Source organism: Amblyomma maculatum, unplaced genomic scaffold (assembly GCF_055883805.1).
Source record: "Amblyomma maculatum isolate TAMU_Amacu unplaced genomic scaffold, ASM5588380v1 scaffold_24, whole genome shotgun sequence".
Taxonomy (NCBI): domain Eukaryota; kingdom Metazoa; phylum Arthropoda; class Arachnida; order Ixodida; family Ixodidae; genus Amblyomma; species Amblyomma maculatum.
This window is the reverse complement of record NW_028146749.1, coordinates 2274292-2301837: the sequence shown is the minus strand read 5'-3', so window position 1 is coordinate 2301837 and position 27546 is coordinate 2274292. Positions and strand designations below refer to the sequence as shown.

The 27546-nt window shown below is 45.5% G+C and overlaps 2 protein-coding genes and 1 pseudogene across 7 annotated transcripts in view; 1 reads left to right on the top strand and 2 right to left on the bottom strand.

The window, feature by feature from the left end:
* The window catches only part of LOC146170995 (uncharacterized), a 107142-nt gene that overhangs the window by 77336 nt on the left and 2260 nt on the right, over nt 1-27546 (top strand). The window contains exon 3 of one of the 5 annotated variants that reach the window (XM_084586570.1): nt 16267-16877. The exons of 3 other annotated variants lie outside the window; for them this stretch is intronic. In XM_084586570.1, coding sequence (XP_084442696.1) covers nt 16267-16398 — 132 coding nt within the window. In that variant the 3' untranslated portion in view covers nt 16399-16877. Of the gene's footprint in view, nt 1-4077; nt 5307-16266; nt 16878-27546 lie in introns of those variants that run through there. One more of the 5 variants, XM_084586573.1, reaches the window with a different exon arrangement.
* Nucleotides 11204-13669, bottom strand: LOC146170997 (uncharacterized; annotated as a pseudogene).
* LOC146170996 (uncharacterized) lies at nt 17112-27441 on the bottom strand. Of its 2 annotated transcripts, none has more exons than XM_084586574.1 (4): nt 27312-27441; nt 22104-22138; nt 18059-18198; nt 17112-17608 (listed from the first exon to the last, which is right to left on the bottom strand). In XM_084586574.1, exons 1-4 carry the CDS (start codon nt 27367-27369, stop codon nt 17383-17385), a joined length of 459 nt encoding a protein of 152 aa, XP_084442700.1. In that variant the 5' UTR covers nt 27370-27441; the 3' UTR covers nt 17112-17382. The 2 variants fall into 2 exon arrangements, with proteins under 2 accessions (XP_084442700.1, XP_084442701.1); XM_084586575.1 differs by having other exon boundaries at nt 17113-17605; nt 27312-27439.

Below are 27546 nucleotides of genomic sequence, written 5' to 3'. Positions count from 1 at the left end.
ACGCAGACTACGCAAGCGGCATCACCAGCGCCCTGGTCCGAGCTTGTGAGAGCTTGCTAACTGAAGTCCTTGAGAGGCAAGGTGCTTCAGAAGGCACTGCCTTCTCTGATTTCAGGGGCGTCGACAGGGAAGTGGACACTTCGTCACAGATGTCCGACGAAGCCATCGTTGCTCAGTTGTGGCCAACTGACAGTGAGAACGACGACACAGAAAGTGTGAAAGATCCGCGCCCAAAAGTGGCATAAGCTGTGCGCGCTGTAAGCGTCATGCGGCTGTTTGCCGAAAAGAGGGGTCTGGCCGAGAAGCTGGCACGCAGCCTTAATGATGAAGACCTATAGCGCTCGGAAACACAAACGAAGGCATCTCCTATCACACTGCAATCACTAGTGCAACAGATTCTAGTTTTTGTTTGTGCCATCAAGAAAGAGCAATTCTTTTCTTGATAGTGATACAGAGGGCATGCTCACACATCTCACACATTTCCTGTTTAGGCTTTTTATCTATCTTGCCTCCATGATCTCTCTTGTTACCTGCTTCCTGTTTTTGTTAATGATGACATTTTATAAAGTCCGGCTTGCACTCTACTGGGTGTTCAAGCAGATTACCTTTACCATTTTTTAGGTTCTCGTAGCAGCTGTCATTTAGAAATCTTCCTGTCTGACCTACATAAAATTTACCACAAGACAGTGGCAGGGAGTAAACAACACTTTGTTTGCACTCAACAAGTTTCTTCCTGTGCTTCTTCGTGCGGGCCTGAGTGAGTTTGAGGTCCTAGTAGCGCTTGGAATCGTGTGCCACGTCTGGATTGTGCAGGGTAGAAATGACAGTAAATGGCATAAGGTGGGTGGCCCGCTAGATGGCCTTCGTCCTTATAGCAAAGCCCGGCATCCCCTTCAGACGCATACAGCTGCTACAAGAAAAGCTCAAATTTGCCTGCAGAAAGTGTGCTTGACAGCTTTATGAAAAAATTTAGCAGCTTTGTGAGCTACTGCCTTAATCCTTCAGCTTTGGGCAACGCTAATGAGAGGGACGAGGCCAAGCTTCTACTACATTCCCACATCCTGTTTATTTCAAATCCGAAGTTCCTAAACAAGGAAGGGTCGGTCAGGCCAGAGGCTGCACTCCGCCAGTGTATTTATATCATGGCTCTCAACAGGCCATGCGACCACCTTGCTGTCAGCTGTAACTGACCACCTGTCGTACCCATATATGACCTGCCTACTCTACTTTTTCCCTTTAATTTTCTTAAAATACATTCATCTCACACTTGTTCTCTCATTCATGCTGTACTCCTTCTTTGTAAAACTTACCTCTCACCCTTTTTTTCTTAGTTGCCATACCTTGGCCTCATAGGGGACCAAATGGCAGAATGCGCTTAATGTGCACTTTTCAAGATATTTCCAACTTACTGTGGATATCACATGAGAAATGTACACCTACCTGCCGGCAACAAAAAGTCGTACTATAACGCTTTGTCTGTTCTTCAACATATCGAATATGAATATCGCGGATTTTGCCGCTCGCCAGCTCTTGTTGTGAACGCAGCAAAGGCAGCCTACGCAAGCTAGCAGCTTGAAAAGCAAGCTCTGTAACCACTTACTATCACATCAGCGAATAATATATTAAAGTCATTATAGTTACCTCAACGGTGGTGAGAACGAAGGAAGAGCAAACCGACACGCAAAGGTCATCAGCAGTTCATCACCTCCACCTTCAGACTTCCTCCATGCCTTCAGAGCACGCTTCTCGCTGAGGGAGGGGGGGGGGGGGCTTGCGCGAGTTTTTGCAGTCCCTCTGGTGGCGCAACAAGCAAAGCCGCCGTCAGTTGATATATGGCGCTGTATATGGAATAAGGTATATATACATGTATGGAACGCATGGAGGAAGGAAAGAGTTTCCAGACGACCAGTTCAGCCACCATGGGCGCTCAAAGCATCAACCGTTGCTCTAATACATTATCTAAGAATGCAACTTCTTTCTTGTGAAGATAAACCAATGGCTTCGCTACACATGTGTCCTTCGCTTTACGGATATAGTAAGCCTCGACAACCTCTCGGCAGATTTGTTGATTACTCTTATACACAACTGATGTTCCAAGCAAATCAGGTATACACGAAAAAACCTCGTGGGCCGGAGAGCTACCGAGTGCAGAACTACAACTTTTGGCCAAAACTAGTTCAAAGATAAATGTTGTTCTACCGTAGATAATGTCCTAACATTCAATATTGTGACTACAAATTTTAAAAAGGGAGATAAACAGCATGTCAGTGTGAGATTTATCCAATATAAGCGGTGGCTCTTTCTCCTATCGGCTTAGTTTTGAGCAGCACAAATACCAATATTTCGCACTTAATAGGCACACTTGAAGGGGAAAAAAAATTTTTGTAAATATTTATGGTTGTGCAATTAAGGTAGTTTTTAGTGGCATTTCGGGAAACAGAAACCTTTTATGGCGACGTCTACTTTTGCGCCTTCGCTACTATGGCTCACGGTGGCTCACCGTGCTATGGCCAAAGAAGTATTAACTCTATGGCTATGGCTTTTCACCTCGAAATGATGATGATGATGAAAAAAAACATCATAGTAATGCCTATTTATGCATCCGAGAAAAACCGACTGTCCCGCAACAAGTAGCACCAGTCCAGTTCAGTCGAGTCCGACTCTTCGTGACCCTATGGACCATGTCACGCCACGCTTTCCGGTCTCTCACTATCTTCCTAACATCACATAACTTCATCTGCAGTGCCTCGAGGATGCCATATCTATAAGCATCGCGTTTGCTGCCTACCCCTTCTCCGGCGACCCGCAACCTTTCCCAACATCAAATCTTTCTCCAGCGTCTCCTCTCTTCTCATCAGATGACCAAAGTAGCTGAGCTTTAACTTTAGAATTTGACCCTCCAATGAGCAGTCAGGGTTTATGGTCGACAATATCGACTGATTTGATCTTCTGGCAGTCAAAGGAACTCTCAAGAGTTTCCGCCAGCACCACAATTCAAACGCGTCAATTCTTCGGCGGTCAGCCTTCTTTCCATACATCACAACTGGAAAGACCATAGCACGAGTTATACGGATCGTGGTTGGCAGACTAATGTCTCTGCTCTTTACTATAGGCGGTCAAGGCTAACCTCTCTTTCCCAGAGGCAGGCGTCTCCTAAGCACATAAGCCGGTGTGCTACTTATTGTATTGTAACCCTATGGCCAGTCACAATAACAAGTAGCACACCGGCCCATGATTCTTAGCGCGCCCATGGTGACTGAAGTGCAGCGCCCTCAGCTTTCCCTCTAGTTAGTGCACGGAGTAAGATAGACAGGAGCGGCGATTCAGGCGCGCTGCAATGCATTCGGCGTAGGCCGATTTTGCTACACGAACGCCGAGTCTGCGTCCGGCGCTCAGCTTCGGACTGTACTCTCTTCCTCCGCTCCCCTTTCCTCGCCGACGCGGCTTTGGTCACACTTTCCTCCTCTCTCTATCCTCCTTGCTAGTCGGAAAACGCACAAGGGGAATCGTGGTCATCACCAACCTGTATCTTTTTTTACGATAAAACTTCAAGATAAAGCTCTGCCAGTGTTTTCTTGTTTTGTTTTTTGTCGTCTGCGTATTCCCTTAAGCATGAGTTGACAGGGGCACGCAGACGACAAACCACGCAGCGAGATCACCAGTACGCAGACGGAACGGCACACATCGCGACATGTGTGTGAGGAGCGCATGCTGTGCATTGCTTCTTTTTTTATATGCGGATGGCAAGGTAGGCGATGAATTGTTTCGTCGTTGGATGTAATTCAGGGTACGGCAAAGGAAACAAAAAAGTCCCCTTGTTTCGGCCGCCAACTGATTCAAAGCTTTTCGATTCTGCCACCGATGCTGCATCTACAACGTTGAGCAGAGGAAATGTAATAAACACGCAGATTATGCGCTCGCTGTGGAATGTCAGCGCATATTCAAGAGCCCTAGGTGGTCTAAATTGATCGAGAACCATCCACTTCGGCCTCTGTTCGTCTATGCGCAGCGGCCGGAGACTGAACTTAACATCGCGTACTGTTTTTCTAATCGTAATACTCACACTTTCATCCACAGGAGAAAACAGAGAGGTGAAACGCGCTGTCTGCATGAGGATCTTTGCAAATAGGAAGGAGTCAGCAGGACGCGGCAGGTGAGCTGTATGAAGCAGATGAGTGCCACGGGACTGAAAAAGATATATGCCAACGATGAGGCAGGCAACACGTGACACCTCTGTACAGCTCGAAGATGCAGACAACACAATTTCAAGGGATATATTCCCCGCGGCGATGCAGGCGATACATATTCCCGCAGCGATGCAAGTGATACGCAAGTGCAGCGACATGAAGCAGACGACAGACGCGGCGGCAGCACGGAACCGCCGGAGCGGAGCACGCTGCAGCAGCATCGATGATGATGATGATAATGATTTGTGACTGTACCCTTTGTATCGGGTGGGTTCAGTAATGTGCCCTAGCCTGGTGAAATAGATAAACTAAAAAGGTACGAGAAAAGCAAAAAGTAAGAGATGACAAAAGTCAGTGACAAATACTAGCTCCATCTATCGGATCCGCCACCAAGCTTTCTCCGACGTAGCAAAATTTCGCCCTTCCAAAGCGGAGTCGGCGCTCCTGTCTATCTTACTCCGTGAGTTAGTGTAAGAAACTCTATGGTGAAAATATTTATTATATGTACAGAGAGGTATATACACTAGGTTGGATGCCCTTGGGATGCGTAGACAGGCACTCCATTGGCGTTTGCCGCAGCCCGGGTGCTCTGCGTTAAGACCTTTTGGGCTCCTAGGGTGCAGCAGCCGGACAGGGTCGCCCCCAGTTTTCTCGGGTGGGGTTGGGGATAGGGGGCAAAGATGGGTTTTTCTGGCAGGCCCACACCATGTGGTAGGTGTCAGACACCACCCCACAGTGCGAGCACAGCCCGTCAAATTGCGGATCGAAATGTTTTAGAGCAGCCGGGCATAACATTGTATTGGTGAGCAGGCGCAGGAGCACCCGCTCGTTAGCCTTCCCCAGCCCTTTGCACGGGGTGGGAAGAGTTTGGTGCGTGTATCTGCAATATTCACATATTTCTTTAAATTTGTAAGCTGGGCTGAAATCACAATCCTGGTCCGCGTCGGGTCCCGTGGAAAATGCAAGGAGAGAGAGCGCGTGGGCGGCGGCTTCGGCTGCCTCATTCCCATGGAGACTTTGGTGACCTGGTCGCTGCGTCCCGCAAAAGATTTTCGAACTGCGCCGGCAAGTAGGTGCCGGATGGAGAGGTAGCTGCAGAGGAGAAACGCTGTCTGCGCCGTCTACGAGAGATTCTTCAGTTTCGGTTTCGATACCTCGTTTCCGACTGTTTTGATGATGGTGATGGTATTAATAAAAAATTCAGTCTTTAAAATTTTGAACCCGACTATTTTAAAGATGTTGTTTTGATAGTTTTTATTATATAGCACGTCATGTATTGGTTTCAAATACTTTTGCAAGATTGTAAAATGTTGCCTTTTTGTGACTGCGTCATTCGTAGGGTTACCTACTTTGTGTGTATTCGTTTCTAATTTTTTAGTAAAAAAAATTTGTGATAACCAATTGTTTTGATGATGGTCGCATACATTCATCTTCGTTTTTTTCGTGCGTCAGTGTTATATGCGCAGAGTTTGGCAGGTGCATAGGTGTAATATATACCGATTACGTAACGGTATGCTTGTCAATGTATCTATTTCGCTTTAATCATATTTTATTTCTAGAATTGATTTACTGCAATCCTTACTCTTCCTAGTCAAACGCAATCATAACTTCCACCTGAAGTTTCACGTGTCTCACCGAGCTGGTGGAGTCCACCGAGTTAATACACACCCTTCATGCCATCATGCTTCAATCACCAGGGTACTTGCAACAGATGTGACTAGCTTCACTTTTTTTTTCTTCTCTGCACGGTTGTGGGACATTTGATATTCAAACAAAACAGAGGAAGAAAATAATTACAAGGACTGAAGGCCTAAATCTGTCCGGATTTTCATGTGTATAAGAGCAGCAGGCTGGGACAAGTGCAAGGATTTCCAACCTTCTACTGCTCAAGCCTTTGTTAGCAAAGGTTTAAAATCTAGATTACCGTAAGCAAAACAAGCCGTTTCAATGCAAGCAAAAGACCAAACAAACGAAAAAAGGCAAAGGGTCTTTTCAACAGAGGAGGCCATCCACATGCATATCAAGCCTGCTATTTAAAGGGACAGTTTCAGTGCCTTCAGCTATCAAAGAGAAACAAACAAACTCTGGGACCTAACTAGCAAATATCAGAGGTACTTGAGAAAAAAACGTCCTTATGGGTTTTACTGACAGGAGACTGCATGGAAATACCTCGAAATGTTAACACAGTTACGTTCAGGTAGAAATGGAAAAGGAACATCAAAAACATAACGGAACATGAAAAATTGATCAGCATCGTAGATGAAGTACAAATTTATGGTCAATTTTGTGACTAGACACGACAAAACAGCAAATTGTTCCACTATTGCTTTTGTCCTGTATGACCTGCAGCTACATTTGTAATGTTTTCATCACACAGTTTGAAAACTGCTTCCATCTCCGAGGCTTTTCAGCAGTCAGTGGTGTCTTAAATTCAAGCCAGAATACTGTTCAAATAGTCGCACAGGAATGCACTGTAGGGCTCTTTTCATGGAAGCTGTGCTGCAATTCATGGTTTTTACAAAGTATATAGGAATGAGGGAGGCCTGACACTTGCACCATTTTTACTGATGAAGCACTCATCCTCCCGTGGAGCATAGTTTTCAAGAAAGAAATGAAGTACCACATAACCAATGTCGGGCTTACGAACATTGGAAGAATGAGAAGTTCAAAGTTTGCACCAAGAGTAGGTAGACTAGACAAAGAAATCGGTAGGAGCGAGCATAGCCAAGCAACACAAAATGCTGGAAAACTGCCCGAATAGATTCCAATCTGTCTATAATGTTGCCTAAATGTTGCTAATAGTCCATACAAACATCCAGAAGAGCTAAGGATGTTTGTATGGATAGGGTGGCTGTGGCAGGCACAGGAGTGGAACACAAAGCACTAGGAAAGGCTCTTGCCCTGTAGTGGATGTAACTACTTATTAACAGTACTCACGGTCCCACATGGAAGCTTTCCTCCATTTTGGCACGGACGATTCTTCCCCCACCTTTTTCCTGTCCTTGGCCTAGCCAGCAGGGCAGGACATATTTGTCCCCACTCGGTTAAGGTGCTAAGTGCTGGCAAACTGAATACTACCAAACTATAAATTAAACCATTCAGTGTATTTTTATCTTTGGCTAATTAGTGTGCTTGGTGTTTTGCACATTTTTACATTGGTTGTACAATACTGGGCAGACCATTTTGGCATGAAAAATATTTGATTGTGCAGCTTACCTTTTTTTCAATAAGTCAGCTGCCTCTTAATACTACTTGAAGCCTAGGCGTGTACAGGGTTCTGCATTAGGAGGAGAGAAGTTTCACAGCAGTGCCCCCCTCCCCCTTCAAGACTCCAACAGCCAAAACACAAAACAAAGATGAAAGGAATGGTTATAAAACATTTATATTGAGGTGATGGAGTAGCAACATAGCAACACATTCAAAATATTGTGCGCTTAAGAAACAAAACAAGCATCGGCATGGATGCAGAATTAAAATTTATGACGCCTTTCAGAGTCCCCGGCATTCCGGGAAGAAAAGGTGGCTTGGAACACAACAGCACGAATGCTCGGCAGCCAGTATAGCAAAAAAAAAAAATCTGTATGACATAACCCTGCACTTTTAGAAATGACTGCGCAGATCCGACAGAGTGAAAGTATGAAGGTATGATGAAGGTATGAACTTAGTGTCCCCCTGCCCCCCTCTGTGCACACCTATGCTTACAGCAATTTTCAATCCTAATCCAAGCTGGTGAAAATGAAGTAGTTACGAATATATACATTACATGCTCTTTATCAAGTGTTAGATAGTAGTGGTTTAACAGTTTCTAGTAAAAAAAAAAGCTTGTGGTCAACACTGCCTGACAGAGGAATAATTGTTTCTAGAGCTTCTCGGAGTGCGGTTTTATCATTTGTATCTACGTGACATGCGCATGCAGCTTACATCGTGTGGAGGGTTAAAGCAGTGATAAGCTGCCTCAAAAATGTAAAAAAAAAAAATTTGTTTTTTTTTTAATTCACAGTATACAGAACACCACTACTTGCAGAGAGAATTGAGAAATTATTTGAAACAGCCCCATGCCCCATTTGCTTTTTACTGCACATATGGGAAATATTCAAAACTGCTGTAGACTAGAACAGTATCTAATCCTTGCAGGCTCATGTCAACAAATCACAGAAGCGTCCTGTACAAAACCAAGCCCGAGCAAGAGGATGATGACAGGGACCAAACAGTGGTGCATTATCACGCATGTCATGCCAAATCACGCAGCACTGTATGTGACTCGGCCCGAGAGACATGCAACAGTAAAAAAACACACTTCAGCACATCCTTGACCACTGTGCATACGACACATCTGGAATTTCACCTGAAACTCTGCAGATCCGTGTGCAATGCACTGCAGGCAACAATCATTTTTCGAGAAGTTTCACCCTTCTATCATTGGCAGTATTACAAAAAAAATGCATTGGCATACAAGATGCTTCCATGCATTAAGAGCTATAAAATCACGCTGAAATTCCCTTCATCGGAAACTGCGACTAAAAGAGGGCGTGGAAACTAGAGCGGCAAATCTCAAAGTCTGGCCAGCATGCCTTCTTGAATTTACCTTTCTGTTGGCTTCATCAATTGGAATGTTCTTATGGCTTTGGCCAGTTTTGGAAAACTTAAGAGATTTAAAATGTGCATCATTGCTGCTACCCTTCACATGTGAGCATAACACAGTTTCAAATTCGGCACTGCATTCATTTGACCCAAACGTGCACCATGTTGTCAAGTTCCCACATTCAGTCTTGTTGCGAAGTTATGTTCTGTACAGGAGGTAACGTTTTTTTTCCCCCTCTTGTATGTATTTCTTTTGCAACATTTGCTGCTCATGTCAAAACATGGTGCACACGGCAGCACATCACTTTTCACCATAAATATGAGGGGATATCTAAATGTTACACAATTACACAACTTGGCTATGACCAAGCATCTCAATGATGACCCTTTACCATTTGTTTAGCCAGATCATCTTTTGAGCCAAGCAGGAGCTCATCATCAAACCTTCCACAGTTGGGCCCCCTGGTGTGCACCAGTAAATTAATTAGGAGTCTTGTCACGTTTAGAAATTTGTGTACTGAAGCGTGAGGTTTTCGACAGAAGTATGTTCCACCTAAGAAACTTGCACTAGACTGGTGAATGTGCATGGCAGTATGTTCAAGAAACTGGAGTTTTAAAAGGGCCTCGTGGATATGTGTAAGACCACCCTCGTTGAAAATAGATCAGCACTTCGAAACTATCTTTGCATTGTCGATCCACAACTGAGAGCCTTTTCATTAAAAACAGTTGAATTAGGCCGAAAAATAGGATCTAACATTTCCTTCCAGCACTGGTTTCAGAACCATTCATCACGTTTGGTACTGTGGAGGGTGCTGCCAGAGGCACCACAAAATCTCTACCAAAGTTGACACCACAATGTGCATTCACCTACGGAAATTTCCCATCTTTATTCAAGCCACCCAGAAAAGATCTTGTTCATGGCTTGTGATGGGATAAGACATGGTTATTCATGTGAGATTGAGAAACAAAGCGGCAGTCTTTGTGGTGGAAGCATTGTGATCTTCGAAAAAATTAAGCCCTAAACCTCCAGGAAGGAAGTCATGGAGAAAGTATTGTAGCGAGAGCTATATTCGGCTACCAGTCCAGCATTTCACTATTGAACCGCTCTGGAATATGTGCAATGCGCCGCGGAGAGGAGGAGCAGGTGCAAGGGGCGCGACATAAGAGAGTAACTGCCAGGTGCAGCCTCCGCTGCCGCGTGTGCAGTCACGCGAATGCCATGTGCTAGCTACGCGTATAACTGTGCATGCGCAACTGCGTGTATAAACGGAGGAGAGAAACGGTAACCGCAGCACAGTTGTTTCGCATGGAGAACGAATCAGACCACTGCTCAACGGCAGTATCGACAGGAGAGGCTCAATTCCTCTGATCCAGTAGTCGCCTGGCAATTGGCCATTCAGTAGTGAAAGAATGAATACCGAAAGGCCAAGCGGGTAGCAGAGACCCCTGAACAGAGAGAACGTCTCACCAAGCGAACACGACAGAATGCAGAGCGCAACAGGCGGCGTACAGCAGCTCAGATGGAGCCTTCGAAAGATCAAGGGGAACAGATGACAATGAGAGAAGAGGATGTAAAGGCCCATACATTCAAAATTCTGCATACATTCAATCGAATCGGCCGCGTGTTACTATACTGATCACCGGGCCATCTTAGTTTCTGTGCATGAAATAGAAAACATTTTGTGTGACGACTAATGTGCCTTCATTGCTAACCAACATAAGCTCAACAATAGGCTCTGCAAAATGCCAAAACCAGAGTAACGTAGCTCTCGCTAGTTATATTCTGGCATAGCCGAGCTAAGCCACTGCCAATTTTTCGGAATGCAAAGACCCTGCTCATTAACTGGGAAAAAGCACCAGAGTAAAAAGGGAACATTACGCTAATGCTCTCCAAAAACTGCACAAGGTCATCGTGGACGAAGTGTCGAAAATTTTGCAAATGCCCCAGTTCACAGGTGTTGTACTGCTGAGGGCGGCATAAGAGTGTGGCTTTGAAGAGCTGTGCCACACACACTTCATTTATGTCCTGGGCATTAGTAACTGAATTTATAAACCGCAATAAGTTGAAAGAACAAGGCTTTGTTACCTGGAACAAAATCAATCTGCCACAGAAGGGTGGTTTGGCAACTAGAAAGATGGGAAAACCACATGAGCGCTATTGCCGTGAAGGTAGCGAGGGGTACTGGCAGGGTTCATAGCCACCGGGAAGGAAAAAATTCAAGGGTTTTTAAGGACTTTCAAGGACCTAAAAAAGAATTTTCAAGGACTTGAAACAAGACTTTTTGAGATGATAGAAAAAGACCACAACATGCTTACAGCAAGGAAGCACATCTTTTACTGCACACAAGCAAAAGTAGGCACATTTTTCACAATAAATACCTAACTAGTTTCTTTTCTCAGACATATTGCACACACCCACAAAAAGAGGACCATTCTCAAACAGTGGACTCGTGATTATGTTCCTGAAGCTTTTCCTTCAACTTGTCATCAATTTCTGCAAGCCCCAGTCTTTTCTTTTGCCGTTTTTCTTAAACTGATGGACTTCACAATGAAGGTGATGTCGCTTGTAGCTCCTGCCCGCTCAGCGTAGTTGTCAGTACAAGCTGTTAAATCGTCAATTGTTGCCTCCTCCTCTTCATCTTCATGCCGTGTATTTCTTCTTCAATGTGGCTTCTCTTTGATGCCTTTGACTGCTCGATCGCTTCTTTTTTTTTTTTTTTTTTATCCTCCAAGTAGGCTCGATAGCGGTTGTGTGCGGCCAAGACAGATCTATGCAACTCCTTTGTTATTACAATGTTCACTACCACTAATACTCACAACTGCTGCGGACACAATTTTGCGTGCTTTGCCTCTAAATAATTACAAAATTAGCGACTGACCTAATTATTTTTTCGAACACAACATTATGTCACCCTCTATAGACGAACTCTACCCAATAAACTTTACCACTTCTCAATTACAACAGGATGCCACCAGCCTTGTTTACTGCACCGTAAACGATTCGCTGCGACACATATGAGATCTCCTTCAGGTTTTCGACAGAGACGTGGCAATTCACACAAGCCTCTTTCGACAGTTGCCTGCCCGTGGCTTAAGACGAGAAGTCTCACAACTTTCCACAAGTGCTTATAGGATGAGTCAACCGTCAAAAGCTCACGGTAGAACTCGTCTAGGCTAATAGAGTGTTTGTCAAACTGCTGCAGGTTGTGTTTCTTCTCTTGCAGAAGTTCTGCGTATTTGCCTAGGACCGAATCACGCTCATGCTCACCCGATCGTCTAACTGCAATGAGGGCGTCTAATACTTTCCTGAAGCCAGTGAGGCACTCATCTGGCTTTGAGGTCATTTGGAGAGGGTCTAGCGAAGACAGGCTCCTAACTAGATGATATGTCAGCGGGCTCTTTTGCAGAATTTTATTGGCAGTACTAATAAGGAATTGTTTGCATTCCAACCTGAAGGCAAATACGTCTTTGGCGCTCACCTTTGCGGCTTTGACCATTTCTTCAGCTGCATGCCCAATGTCAACTTTCTCTGAAGATACATGGTTATTTGGGTCTACGAGATCCATTTTGAGCAAGCCGACAACTCCTGTCGAAGCAGACAGCACTGAGCACTTCATGAATCTTGTGAGAAGTTTCCTCACGAGACACTCCAAATCTCTTTTTAAAAAGAACATCAGCGGTTTGCCCATTTGGTATTCCGTGAGGAATGGTTTCAGAATCATTGCGATGCCGTGAACAAAGTTCAGTTTGGCCAACAGCAGTGGGTCCTGGCAAAATTCGCAGAGCTGTGTGAATGACGCACACTTTGGCAGGTTCACTTTTTTTTTTTGCACATTCCACGTACCTTTTCACATCACTCCACAGCGCAATGGCACGTTCGATCACAACAACATTTTCTACCCAGCGATGAGCAACAAAGTTCAGAAGAAATGTCATTTGGCCTGTCGCAGTAGAGAAGTCTTCCCTTCGAGCTGGCGCATCATGAAAAAAGGCACTGAGAACAAGAATCTCTATGTCCCACTTGCTGGCAACAACACCCGCCCTGTAAGCGTTATGTATTGTATGCAGTCCGCAAGTGCCAAGGTCCAAACACTGAACTTGATTCTGCTGCAAGTATTCCTGCATTTCCCTAAAACACTGTAGGTTCACATTGGGGCCATCTATAGACAGCTGGACAGCTTTCGCCAGCGGTAAATCTGCCAAGGCAGCCAGCTTCTCTTGGTCTTCGGCAGTCGAACGTCCCATGAACACCGACGTATAATACCTCGTGGTTACCCGCTCGGGCTGAGTACTCCAGTACCGCAAATGGATGTCCATTTGTTCCTTTTTTGCAGGCAATCGTTCAAAGACTCAACAAACAGAACTGTATAGCCATCAGATTTCTCTAATTCACGTTGTAGGCACGAGAGAAAAAATGGTCTCAGACCATGGCACACTACATATGCAGATTTTCTTTCACCGCAGGAAAATGACTTGGCGATTTCGCTATCCGGAAACATTTTCTTGAACAGTTCCCCTGGGTTTGATGAGTTGTAGGAATAGTGTGATGTTACCATTTTCAGGGTCCACAGTATCTCCGCGTCGGTCACACACTCGTGCGCTTTGCACAGGCTGCTCACATCCGACGACCTTGATGGAGCCGGCTCGATGCGTTGCTCACAAGCAATTGCTGTCGCGTAGCTCCGCATGGTACTATTCGCCGTAGTCGCTTTCTTGTTCGCAATGTGTTTTGCGCTCTTCATATGGCTTTTGACGGCCGACTCACCCATTGATGACACATCGAAAGTTTTCCCGCATGCCTTGCACTTTGCCCGATGCGAGTTTGACGCATCCGGAGAAATCCACTCCCTATACGCACCACTGTATAACCACGACTGCTGGAAATTGCACTTCCCGGGCATATTGCAGCTACGAAAGATGCAACAGCAACTATTCACGCACCATGCTTTTCCACATCGAAGGTAGGCTTAGCTGCGGTCGCTGCCGCCACTGTAACCACGCTACTAAAGTGAGCTAGAATTGGGTAGCGGGCTCACTCCTCAGCCGGCGCCATACATTGTGATGACGCCGCCTATGTCAACAGATTCTAGTTCTGCAAGCCTCCGCAGAGGGCCGCCACTGCCGCCTTCAATGTAGCAGCGCGCGGCACTGCGCGCTGCGCGCCGTTTGCCTTCGTCTGCCTTCGCTGCTGTATTCTCGCCATTGCGGGTTTTGTTTTGTAGTGGGCAAGGTGACCCAACGAATTATGACTTCTGATGCGAAGATGCCACCCCGATGACAAAACCATTGTGCTAGGCTGCCGGACACGCTTACAAGAAAGGCGCCAAGCACGAATCGAAAGATATATGCGACTCTTGGAAAATAATGGGAGCAACTATAAATTCTCCCTAATGGATATAAATACACGATGACCTGATCACATCAATTACACGTATACCATCCTAGGTTTTCAGTTGTATTTTATTCTATGGCCTTGTGGAAACAATAAGCCAGGGGAATTCGTGCAAGCAGGGCCAGCTAGCCGGATTGTCGACATGCTGCATCAAGGAGAAGCACAAAGCCAAATACGAATGTGAACAAAAAGGAGGACCAGTAGTTAGGAAATAACTTTATTCAACGCATTACTAAGCGTCAATAATGCGCTCGTATATCTGTTGACTACAGCCAGCATATTATAGCTGAAGTGATTATAGGCTAATATTTCACAGGCATGTTGCAAAATAGACTTGAAGAGGACAAGCTGTCGGGCTAGTTGGTTTTCCATAGTTATAGCAGCGCGTATATATATGTATATATATGACATGGCTGGCTGACTTCCAAAAATAAAGTTGCAGTTCAGCACCCCTGCGTCTCACGTGTTCCTCCGTCTTTGTCCTTGTCCGGCTACGCGCTGCTATAACTATGCAAAATAGAGTCTAATGAAATTGAATTGCGAAGCTTGTACAAGCCTGCTAACGCGGCGTCGCCGGGAGCAAACAGCTTACTCGGCACAAACTTCCGCGACAATGGAGACTCAGCTATTGTCAGTTCAGCTTTACTGCTTGTTGAGCAAGCTCGAAAATATGACGGCCTGTGGGGCGATCATTCATGACTTGAAAACTACTGTACACGGCGCAAGAAAACAAAAAACGGACACGACACATGTTGTGTCCTTTTCTTTTGTGTGTTCGTAATGCAGTTAATGGCACGCAAGAAAAACACTCCGCGAACATATTTTCGAGAAACACTGCATACGGCGCAAAGAAAACAAGAAATAAAAGGATACCATGTGAGCATGTGCTCTCCCTTTGTTTCTTGTGTCGTCTTAAATTTGCGCTGTATACATTCGTTCTCAAAAATATATGTTCACAGAGCTTTTTTCTTTCTTTTTTTCATGCCATGAAATGTATTCGGGCAGCAAATAAACTGATGCACTCGGAGTAGTAAAAGACACAGCGAGAAATCGGATGCTTAAAACATATATATGCCTCGCCTCTCTCAGTTAATATTAACACGGGTGTACTTTTTGTCAAGGAAGCAGTGGAGCCGCCGTTCATCAACCCGAGATGCCTACTAAATGCTTGTTTTCACACTCCTAGAGCTCCTGTCAGGTCCTTCTCTATCGATCAGAACACTGTCTACATGAATACAGCTAATTCGCAATTGTGCAGTTATCTGAAAATTCTCAGATATTAAACTGCTGATAATGGATGGAGGATGCGCAACTGCAAGCTTTTAAGATGTGTTCAATAATGACTTGTGGCAATTTTTATGCACCTTTCTTCCATAAACAGTGTCGACAGTAAATTCACAATCCAGAAGGCAGGTGCGACAAAAAGATGCTGACAGCTGCGGCCTATTAGGAATACGAATACAGCTTTACACGTTACCCGTGCAAACCTGTGTGTCTCTGTATTCTTTATCATCGCGGCTGTGAATCACAAACGTCAGAAAATAGGGCTATCTAGCGCCGCAGTCATTTTCATACAAGTGCCTCAATTCACTTTTCGCCAAGGACGCCGGAGAGAAATCGGGCACGCGTTTGCAGTTAGAAACCTCTTAGCTTATCGTATAGCACCAGCAGTAGCACAACTTGCTAATATATCCAACATCTGCATAGCTGCAACACGCAAATCTAAAAAGTGTGTACGAAAACGCTGCGTTTTTCTAAAGTGAGAAGGCCGCGGTCGCACGAACGCAACCCCTCAACCAGCAGAGCGCTACATTGAAGTCTCCGGTGGCGCCACCTAGTGCATATAACACACTGCGTCAGGGAAGGAGCCCCTGTGAGCCCACTACCCCATTCTAGCTCACAACGCTACTGTACTGCGCTGTGGCTACAGAAACGGATTGGATTGGATGCTTTGGTTGGCTCGAGTATGTAGTTGCCAGTCATTCAAGAGGCATCCGCTAAAAACCGGCTGAACTAAAGCCTATCCAAGAAATTCAAGGATTATTTGAGGACTTCAAAATAATTAAGGGTTTTCAAGGCCTTGAAAATGCTATTTTTTAATTCCAGGGTTTTCAAGGGTTTCACGGACCGCTACAAACCCTGACTGGGATCGATATCCAGCACCTTCACCAGATGTCACGTGGTAGTGGCAAGGCCATAAGCATAAAAGATAAGAAACATACAACAGCACTGAAATGAACTCGTTATTAGGCTCACTTGTGCCCAATAAAGAATTAAAAAACTCAGCGGAGGACATAGCAGCAAACATGCCCGCTGCATGTGGCAGTACTCAATTTACAGTCGGCGCAGAAAGATCTAGATATACCGTCCAGAAAGGGTACTGGGAAAGCCTGGAGCACAGAAACTGTTGTGCTTCTACCATTCCAGACTAATCTCGGCGCATCTAGCACAGCAAAGCAAATGATAAAGCACCGTTTCAAGACACTGAGCATAAACACATGAGCACAGAATCGTCCCAACGTGCTGCAATCAAAGATAAGGCCATATGCAAACAACTGCTGAAAACAACAAATAAAAATCTGTACCCTTCGGGGCATTACACAAGGTTATGTTGACAAAAATGTTTCAAAGAACTGGCAGTTTTCTTTATACATAGATTGCAAACCTTTCTGATCACCCCTCATATGTATCATTACTGTTAAAAATACAAAATTGAAAATTTAGACAAAAAGAAGCTGTGCCTTATACACCAAGAATTATAGTAAACCAAACAGGACGACAAATGCTGCACCCATTTGGAAAAGGTATTCACATTTTATTTAGTGAATAACAAGCACTCGGGAAAATGCATCTCAGTCCCCTCGCAGCAACCAAATATGAAAACTCAAGCGGAAGGAGGCAAAACACAGTTGGAACCAGTTGAATTTGAGTTGGCTCCAATCAGTTCTGACACCTTCCAATTGTTTATTTAATTAGAATGCGCGTAGAGGAAAAATTCTGCTAAGGAACTATATTATTCACCGGCATTTGAAGGCTTTGCCAGGTTAGAACAGTTCGTGCTAAGCCACTTGCAACGAAATTGCTGATGTTTATTATGAACAAAAACTATACAAAACGAGACTTCGTCGAAAAATCAGCATTTCAGCCTTAGAGAGCAAAATACTGACAAACGAAGTCTCGGATGACAAAGTGGTGTCACAATGAATGGTCTGCTCACAAGAATCAACGAAACGTAATAAGTTCTTCTTGGCAGAACTTGTGATAAGGTGGTGAGCTCATAAGATAACAATCAATGGTGGCATTTAGAGCACAGCCATGACAGATGGTCAAAAGATCTTCGACTGCGGCAAGCGCACACCAGTTGAGTAGAAGGATGTCGCGGCGACCATTCACTACCCTCTCTGCAATCCTGTCTGCGCTGCAACCGCCTTCCATCATCGCTTCTCTGCTGGAACAAGGAGAGAAGAAAACCACCATGTTGGCTTCTTCACTTGGCAGTCACGGTGGGGATAATTTTTGAAAAATGCCGAAGGCCCTGAGGCACCCAAGACCGTTTGTACTTTTTAAAAGTTACAGCAAGAACAGAAAATAAAACTTGCTCTGAACAGCATGAGGCTGACAAGTTATGTGTAAAAAATACAAGCTTTGAGCCAAGTCCGGTCTTAGGTCAACATACTGCGAAGTTTTAGACTGACACTGGCAGGATAGATGAAAGATTAATGAGGGGAATGGGTTTAGAAAGAATCTGGGAAACCTGCTGATGGATTCTTCTTTCAAAACCCAATACATATCCCATAAACAAAAGCTTGAGCAGCCCCCCACAACCACAGAAAAAATACTTTCGAGCAGTAAATCTCCGAAATCCACAAAATAACAGAAAGCTACAGTACACACTTACCCAAGCATGGGGCTGGACTTTGTTGTGCAACTGATGGTGCACAAGTGATCACTGTCCTTCAAATGACTGCACAGGTCGTCCATGCTCAAGCCAGAACTTGCGTCGACAAAGTCTTCCTTGATGATATTTTCAGGACGTACCTGCGCAGAAAGTACCCAATCAGCCAGCTTCAGAATCATCGTGGACAAAAATGGGCACTGGTTAGAGGTGTCTGTGCCGAATTGAAGGAATGCTGGAAGACAACTGCATGAATGAGCCAACTCAATGAGTCTTATTTGCTAAACTGTCTCTCTGGCCAGCCTTAAGTTAAATTACAGTTTGTGGCCAGTTTGGTACAAAACATAGGTTTCAACTGAATTTGAAAACCTGCACAGTGCTTGTATTTTAACCTGCTCCAGCAAGGCTAGGTCGTCTACATATGTTGAAATGTTATTACACAGCTGCTAACTGTGTGGTTCATGCTTCATATACTAAGGTTTCGGATTCTTCCAGCCATACCTACCAATAATTGAAGCTGAGTGGCATCAATCAATCACCCAGTCAAATGACGTCCTAAAGTATGAACAGAAGCACCCCTTTGAAACAAACATGCTTAGTTCTACATTGGCCACAGATCCTCATCTGAGCTGTTCAACGACCGCTTTAATGTCAAGTTTTACAAGTCCAGCATCGGAAACTTGAGCCTTGCAGATGTATTCCCATTGTGGTTACAGTGCACCTGTCGCATTGAGGGTGGCAAGACAAATTAAATTACCAATTCAGAGGTATCTTCCAACCCTCACTTCATCTATTTTCTTAACTCTCTGCTCTTTACCTGCATCGTGCCGAAACGTTAATAAAATGCTTACGGTAAATATTTAAAATATATCTTTTTTAATTGAACAGTGGTCATATTTATGAATAAGTCGTACTTGTGATGGCCCCAGCACGCGAATTCAATGGACTTCAGATGACAGAACACAACCTGTCTTAGTATTACCATTAAGTGGAGAAAAAAAGAACAAAGCTTCTATCAGTTACAAAGCCTTATTCTTCTGATCAAGATCCCAAATATGTGAGGCAGCCATACCAGGCAAACACGGAGAAAAAAACCTTTGAGGCTGATTTTCTCATCTCTTTTCAGGCTATTGCTATTACTCATCGTTGCAGCATTTCAAAACCAGCGACAGAAAGATCCTGTTTGCTATGACTCCAAAGAATTTGAAGAGTGCAGTAAGGCCTTTAACGATTATGCCTATAATATTCTTGAAAATGACTTTTGAAAAACAGTCGTTAACTATCCATAAGTTGTAACCTTTGTTTCTAAATATGTCCTTTTTAAAAAAACGTTTCATTGTACATAGACCGCTGCAAAAATGTTGAACTGCCAAATGTGCGCACTTTAAACTGATTATTTATCACCCCAGGGATAACTTTAAGAAGATGTTAATTCGTAAGTACTCAACAGCTGTACCAGCTACCCTAATTTAAATTCAAATCTGAAAAAAAAAACAGCTAAGAATCTACATAACCATGCCAAATTTGGTTACATTTCGCTCGCAAATAGCGAAAACAGCCTTAATCGTCACATCACTCTAAAGACAGCTTTTACGGTCAGTAAATATAAAGCAGGATAAGCCACTTTGCTGCAACAGCATACTGCTTTCTTGCAGATAAGAAACTATTCAGAATAATGGACGCTTTTCAACAGTGCGCTCTCTATAACCTGCAAATGGTTTTCTTTGCAATGAACGGAGGGATACAAGGACAGATTGTTCATTAGTGTCATTCCGCCAAACTATTTGATCACAAGATGGTGCTCTCACCAAAAGCACACATTGGTGCCAATGTAGCTGATGCCATTTACTGAAGCTACTTCTAACTAGAAGCACCAAGCAATTTACTCCTAATAAGAAAAAAAATTTTTTTTCTTCAATTTCTAACATTAAATGTTCGCAGCTGTGTGCAGATAAAAGCTTTAAAAAATTCTGAGAGCACTGCCGAATCTACAATGGAAAAATGCGAAAGCTTGAGCGTTGCTGCTGCCACATGGTACAACATGCTACCCTTGTCGAACGCAGCCGATGTTCTGTTGAACACATCAAAGTTCACCAACATTCTATAATTTGTTTACAGGAAAGAAAAGGTGCAATATATGTCACTCGCATGATCTCTCAGACACATCTTGTAGACAAATATCGGCAACGCTAGATTTCGACACTCATTATACACATCTGATCACTATCACTATTTGGCTCAATCCAATTCCAGTTGACGTTGCTTCACATCCCTTGGATGTTGACATTTATAATATAGCTATTTCAACACGTGATCGATTTTACTTTTACATTTTTGGGTGTAATTAACTAACCTATTCACTTAATTCCACCACTGCAGTATGCTGACATCATCCTCTACGATTCAAAACAATTCGTTTCATCCTAACTCTTGTAAGAACGACAACGGCTGCGGACACGTCCTGTACATGCGACCTTGCCAGCGTAGCCTAGTAATGCTTTCGCATTAATAATCAATGCTGACAATTTGCTATTGTCGTATATACAATATACTACAATATGCAATACAAGAAGAAACCAATAACAGCAAACTGACTTCACTCTGCTGCATGGGGGAAAAAAAAAGGAGGGAGTGCTTAATTTCCATATCCTCTACTCTAAAGGCAGAAAAAAGTGCCATGGTGTAAGTAGCGGCCCGTCGCTGTACGATTACGGGACCAGGCCTAGCTATACTTCGTTTCATACATTAGGTGCAACGTTACGAAAACTAGCGCTCCTGTTTAAGTAGCCTGTGTCCGTGACAAAGAATAGTGTGTTGCCTGTGGTGCACAAAAAACAAATGATTTCCATACAGGCTCAATACAAGGCATTCGTCATTAGCTTCAAAAAAAATTAATTTCCAGCAAAATGACCAGAATCTGAATTAATACTTTGCATTTGCTGTTTAGTCCATTGCTGATCTCTTCATGGAGAGTAGATGTAAGCAGAAAATGTATTGGAGGAAAGGCTCACCGTGCTCAAGAGTGGCTAATTTCTCCTTTAGCATGTCTCTTCTGAGCACATTTTAGGTGCCCACTGGGAAGCTAGACAGTTTTGTGCTATTCAGTTCTGCACCATGAAACCACCACGGAGCGAGTAATTTCTCCACTTTTTGTTGCGAACTACTTGCGTAGCCTCTGCAGTACTACACCTAATGTTTGAAACTGAGTATCGAAATCCTTCGCTCTGCAGTGGCAGTCCTGATTACCATTACTATATATTTACCAATGGTAACTGAAAGGGTTTTGTGTCTGTCCTGCTGGTGTGAGGCTGCAAATGCCTTTACTGTGCAAACCCTCCTGCAAAGGTCCAGTGTAGGAATCAAGACTGCTAACAACCAGCTTTGCAGACTGAGCGGTCACTCAAAACTGACTTTGCCACGCAAAGTGCAGCGGGGTTAACAGAGCTTCACCTAAGCGCACTGCTCCGAAGAAAGCCGGTTACCTAGACGGGGGCTTTTTGTACCTGATTCTACCAGTGGGTGTCCTTCAGAGGGCTTAGAAACATCCATCTTCCACAACCCACACGGGCGACCTAACTACTAGGCCATGTTTTACACATACCATGCAACATTTTTCCTATCCGTACGAAGTGTTCTATACACGAGGTTAGCATGGAATGCCAGAAAAAACTGGAACCTGGCTTCCTTGTGTAGCAAGGAAGCCAGTTGCAGTGTGAGCTCACATCAGAGAAGTTATTAGTAGTGCTGGCACCATCTAACCTAAGACAACATGCCAGCAGTATCCGCGGATGCATTATCAGTGTAGCACCTGATTTGCTCAACCCCTAATGCAAAGATGCCAACAAACCAGATCTACTATTGCATCATTAGTCGAGCAAATGTTGGCGACAACGAATGGAGGTTGAGAGCAACCTCAGATGAGAAAGCAATGCAGATTCACAACATATTACTTGGGAAAAACTCCATTATTCTTCCCTATGACCCCAGAAAAATGCACAATAGTGTTGGTTAGTACAAAACTGCATACTTGGCAGCGAGACCACTTTACCTTGGGCTGGCAGCCAGAAGCACGGGAGAGAGCACCTGCACGAGTATAAACAAGGCATTGCTTGAAATACATGACAACACATTTATTTTGCTTAGATAAAACTGCAGGGGCCGTATCACTGGCCACTCTATAATTCAGAGCGCTCTAAAACGCCCGCTCCTATTGGTCGCTGTCTCCATCTTGAAACAGATGACGTCGCACACCTAATTATGCCCGTGGTTTTAGACTGTTTTTGTAAAGCGCGATGAGACGGTCTATAACATTTTAGAGCATTTTTAGAGCGAAAATGGCGGCGGCGTCCGCGGTGGAGTGGTGTGAGTGATGGCTGCGGCGCTGAAGCGGCAACGACGAAGGGCGGTGTGTGAGAATGCGTTCTATTTGTTCGGCGAGTTGTTCCGACGCCTATTTCGACTGGAAAATGCGAAAGCAGAATGGTGGTGCGACGATTGCGCCGATGAACTGTGATGAAGCTCGCAGTCGACCGCTCTGACGGTGCGGTGCGGCTGTCATGCGTGCTCCGATCTTTATTTTTTATTTTTTTTTGCCTCCGGAGGATTTGTCTCCGCTGGTAGTCGGCCTCTCATAACTGACCGTGAGCAAGTGCGTGCGTCAAATGACTGAACTCAACTGCTGCAAAGTTGGCGCTGAAGGGTGGTTGGGCTCCCCAGTGCGCCCAAAGCAAAAGGCGGAGGCGACATACAGTGCAAAACGAATAAAAACGAGCGAGGTTGGTAGTGTATGCTCAACCGCGTTCCTTTTCCCCGTGCGCGTTCTAACTGAACCATTTGTGTGTGAGACGCTCGTGCGGACATAAAAGTTTCTTTTGCCTGTGCTCCGCGGTCGATCTTTCTTTTGTTTGTTTCTTAAAGAAACATAAACAAAGCCCCGATTACACTGCTTTCGATATGATTTCTCCGCGCATTTAGGACCATCACACAGTACCTTGACTTCAGATGATGCGCAAAAGCCGGCACTAGCTGTGGAATCAGCTGTTTTACTGAAAAGCGCCATTTTTACGGTTTGATGATGATGATGATATAACGGTCGTGCCCTTTGCAACGGGTGGACGTCGGGCTAACCGAGTCCGACCAAAATGAAAAATTAAAGTACAACACTAAAAAAAAAAAAAAAAAAGTATGTGCTGTGCTAGCGGTGCTCCTGGCACCATCAGTCAACACCACGCACCACGGCCCACCACTCAGCCAGGCGGCGCTTGCAGGCTGCTACTGCTGCCGGTTTAACCTGTTCAAACCCGAGAGCTTCTGACAGCGTAGCGCCCTCGAGGGGCGGTGTCTCGAGTCCGCGACAATGGAGGACGAGGTGCTCCACTGTTTCTCCCGCCACTCCACACGCCCGACACTGCGTGCACAACACTGCTGTCTCGAAGCGGCTGCGGTACTGCAGCGTACGGAGAGCCCCAGCCCGGGCCTCGAACAGGAGGCTGCTAGCACCGCTGTTCTCATATAGCGGCACAGGCGCGATGTCTGTCTTGTGCAGGTGGTAGAACAAGAGAGTAGACTTCTTCTCCATATTTGCAGCCCACACCTCCCGCTCAATGTGCTGCACACGATCACGCACTTCAGCCGTCCACTTCGTCACGGTGTCGGCCACAATTCGATCTCGAAAAAAGCCGCAGTCCTTTTCTATCGCGTAGAGGCGACGTGTCCATGCCGTGCGGACGCATGTTGCTGCCAGGTATTCAAACACACGGCGGGCCCACCGGTCTCGGGGCAGGAACCGCAGGCGGCCAAGGTAGACCAACTTGCTCTTGGCCTCCCGGGCTTTGAAGGTCGACCACCCCAGGTCGCCTTGAATGGCCTCGTTCGCCACCCGGCCATGGCATCCGAGTGCGGTGCGGCCCACATCTCGCTGTCGCCGCTCCAACCAGTCCCGCGTCGCCGCCGAGAGGCATACCACCGTGTTGGCGAATGTAAGGCCCGGCACATGCACCAGCTTCCACAGATCTCGGACCATGATGTAGCGGTTGTATCCCCAGAGGCAGCGGCGGCGAAGTATGGACTGTGCCTTAAGAGCGGCCTGTCGTAGGTGCGCCTCGTGGAGGTCGTACAAGCCCGCTCCTGCGCTTAGCCATACTCCAAGGTATTTAAATGCCCTGCACACCGGGATACTCTCTCCGCCCAGTGTGAGATCCGCAGCTTCCGCATCTCCTCCCGCCAGCCAAACGACGGCAGACTTCCGGCTGCTGAACCTCAGGCCGAGGTGCTTGATTTCGGCGGAGCAGACGTCCAACAGAGCTTGCATGTCCGCCTGCGATTCCGCCGTTAGCACCAGGTCATCTGCGAATGCCAGGCCCGGCAACCGGTGGTCCTCGTCACAGCCGCTGGTCGAGTACGGCAAGCGGAAGCCAATGTGTGCCTGCAGCAGGGCCCGCTCAATGCTCGTGGCATACAAAATGTATAGGAGTGGGGAGAGGGGACATCCTTGGCGTAGGCCCTTTGCTACGGTGATGGGAGCCGATACTGCGTCGCCGAAGTGCACGACGATTTCATTTTTGTCGTAGAGGCGACGAATGGTGCGCAGCAACTCTTCGGGCATCCCCAGCTCCGACAGGCGTTTGAACAGGGCAGCATGCGGAACATTATCGTATGCCTGCTCCACGTCAAGGAAGCAGCACAACAAAGAGCGCCCCTCCCTTCTAGCAATGTCGGCACACTGAGTGAGGACGAAAAGGTTATCGTCCAACCGGCGGCCCGGGCGGAAGCCGTTCTGAAGTTCGGTGAGGATACCAGCTGCCTCGGCCCACCCACTTAGCCACTCCTTCATGACACGCACGAACAGCCGATACATGACACTCGTGACAGTGATTGGGCGGTATGATCGAAGACTGGCCGCGTCCCCTCCTCGCTTGTGTATGAGGGTGACTCTTCCGTGACGCCAGTCTTCAGGCACCGGAGCCCCCTGAATTATGCCCGTAAAGATGCCAGCCAGTTGTCCTCTGGCCTCCGGTCCAAGGCCTTTTATCAGGCTAGCGGGGAGCCCGTCAGGACCTGAGGAGGAACGGGCACTCAGGCGAGAGATGGCTCGGTCGATCGTGCGTTCTGAGACGGCCCATCGTGGTGGTGTGCTGTCCGGTTCTGTCTCTTCATGAGAAACTTCAAGGTCCTGGTCTGTGGAGATAGGCGGATCCTCATCACCTGGTCTCCCATACAAGTGAGTGAAATGCAGGGTGAGGTGCTCTCTGACCTTGGTGACCGGCAAACCAGTTTCCGAGTCTCTTAGTGTGGGTGGCCTTGGAGCACTTCTGTCCAGGGAGTTGACATATCGCCAGAACCTCTGGGCCGCAGACTGCCCTTCCGCCCTGATAGACTCCATGAGTTTGCGGTTGTGCTCTGCAATTCTGGCTTGTACGAGCCGTTGCATGTCATGTTTACGGTTGAGGTAGTGTTGCCATGCAACCATACATGACCTAGCATCGCCGTACTTACGGGCCCTGCGATGATCACGGTTGGCCTCGCGGCGTGCCCGCCATGCATTCTCAACCTCAGCATCCCACCATGGATTCTTGGGTTTCTGCGACGGCCTTGCTTCCCGTACCATGTGGCTGTCCATGATGGTTCGCAAGGCTGATTGTTTACCTCTGCCAGCGCGCCCTCGCGGCAAAAGAAGGTACCCACGAGAGCGTTTAATTGCAAAACTGTAGCTGCTTCATGATTTCTTTGATGACGTTGACCTTGAAATGCGGCTTCATGAAAAAATAAAGCTTTAGTTAATTTATTCACATGCTATATCTATAAAAAAGATAGCAAACGGCTCCTTGACTTGCGAATAAACCGCACCCTGGCGATCATTGATAGATTCAGATTTTCGTCACGCGTTGACGTCTCGCCGAGGCGTCACGGCGTCGTCAATTGATGTCACGCTCTATAACTTTAGAGCGAGTCCCGTAATTCGCCCCCCAGGCTTTGCAAATTGACCATGAATACAGAATTTTGGAAATATTTCTTAGTTTTTCTGTTCTGACTAACAGGCTCGCCAAATGCTACTTCGACCTGCATACTTTGTCATTGCGCTTTGTTGTGTTAACTATGAAAGTTTTATTTTGGTAAAAAGAGTTCCTTGACCACTATTCACATACAACTACCAACCACTTAGGTATATCACGATATCATACTTCCAATAACAATATAAATACCATAATCTGCACAGCAGGTTTTTGGCTACAACCATTTTGACCAGAACTAAAGAATACTGAAAAGTCTTCCATAAGAAATTATGCTTCTTTTATTTCCCCATAACATGGGAACTATTGCGATATCCTGAAATTAGAAAAAAATATATATATTTTGTTGTCTCTCATAATAAAACTTTCATTTATGACCAATACCTTATACTTGGAATGTGATGCTACTCTGCACAAATGTGCTGCATTCAGATTGAAGACTCGAAGATAAACTGTCAATACTACAATTTAACAAAGCAAGTAAATGGCTGTAGATGCTATATTTAGAGAACATACATGCTAGCCAGTTAGCTACAGCAATTAAACTCGGAAAAAAAATTCACTTTTCTACCAGTAGTTTTACATGGCAGAAAAAAAAAAGGGAGAATACAGAAGTAGCATTTTAATGTGGCTATTCGCCAGAGACGAAACTTTTGACTTGCACTTTTGATTTCAAGCAGCTTTCCCACTTCTGGTATAAAAGCGTTGCACTGTTAAATTAAGGCCGCACTCACATGCAATCAAGCGTTCACGCATGGCAGTAGTGACACAATGTGTACCTGTGGCCTCATTTCACACTGTAAGCATTTATTTGATTAGGTTGCAAAGTTACACATCAGCTGCAGTGATGCGAGCAAAGATAGATGGATTTATTGAAAGGAAAAGGCAGAGAGGTTGGCCCGAATAATTCAAATCTGGCCTGCTACTCTGCACTGGGGAAGGGGAACTTATCACAGGTAGGCAAGCAGGACTGCACACGTAGGCAAGCAGTAAGCCTCGCGTTGATTGCCTTTGTAGCTCGAGACCAAACAAGGGCATATGTCTCTTCCCTTGTGAAATTCATACTTCCACATTTCGAATTCACAAGTTTGCGAACCACTAACAAATGAAGACCTCGAATACAGACTATGGTTAGGGCACGGTTAGGGCAGAGCTTTTCAACATGCAGCAGTTCATTCAAGGCTTGGGCTCTTACCTCAAGAGCGTCGAAAAATGATACGCTGTAGGCGTCTGCGGACGATACTTACAACAATGGGCGTTTTCTGCGGCATCACTCCATGAGACAACCCGTTGGGTCAGCGCCATGACTTTCTATTTTGGTACTGAACTTCAGCACAACTTTGGACGCTTTGGTGGTTTCCGAACGCACAGTAGTCAAGGTAGTGGCAGCAGTTAAGTCAGTTGCGTAGCACTGCGCTTGCCTAAATGGCAGCAATGGAAATGCCGCATGCGTCACTCAAAAATAAAACACAACCTTACGTT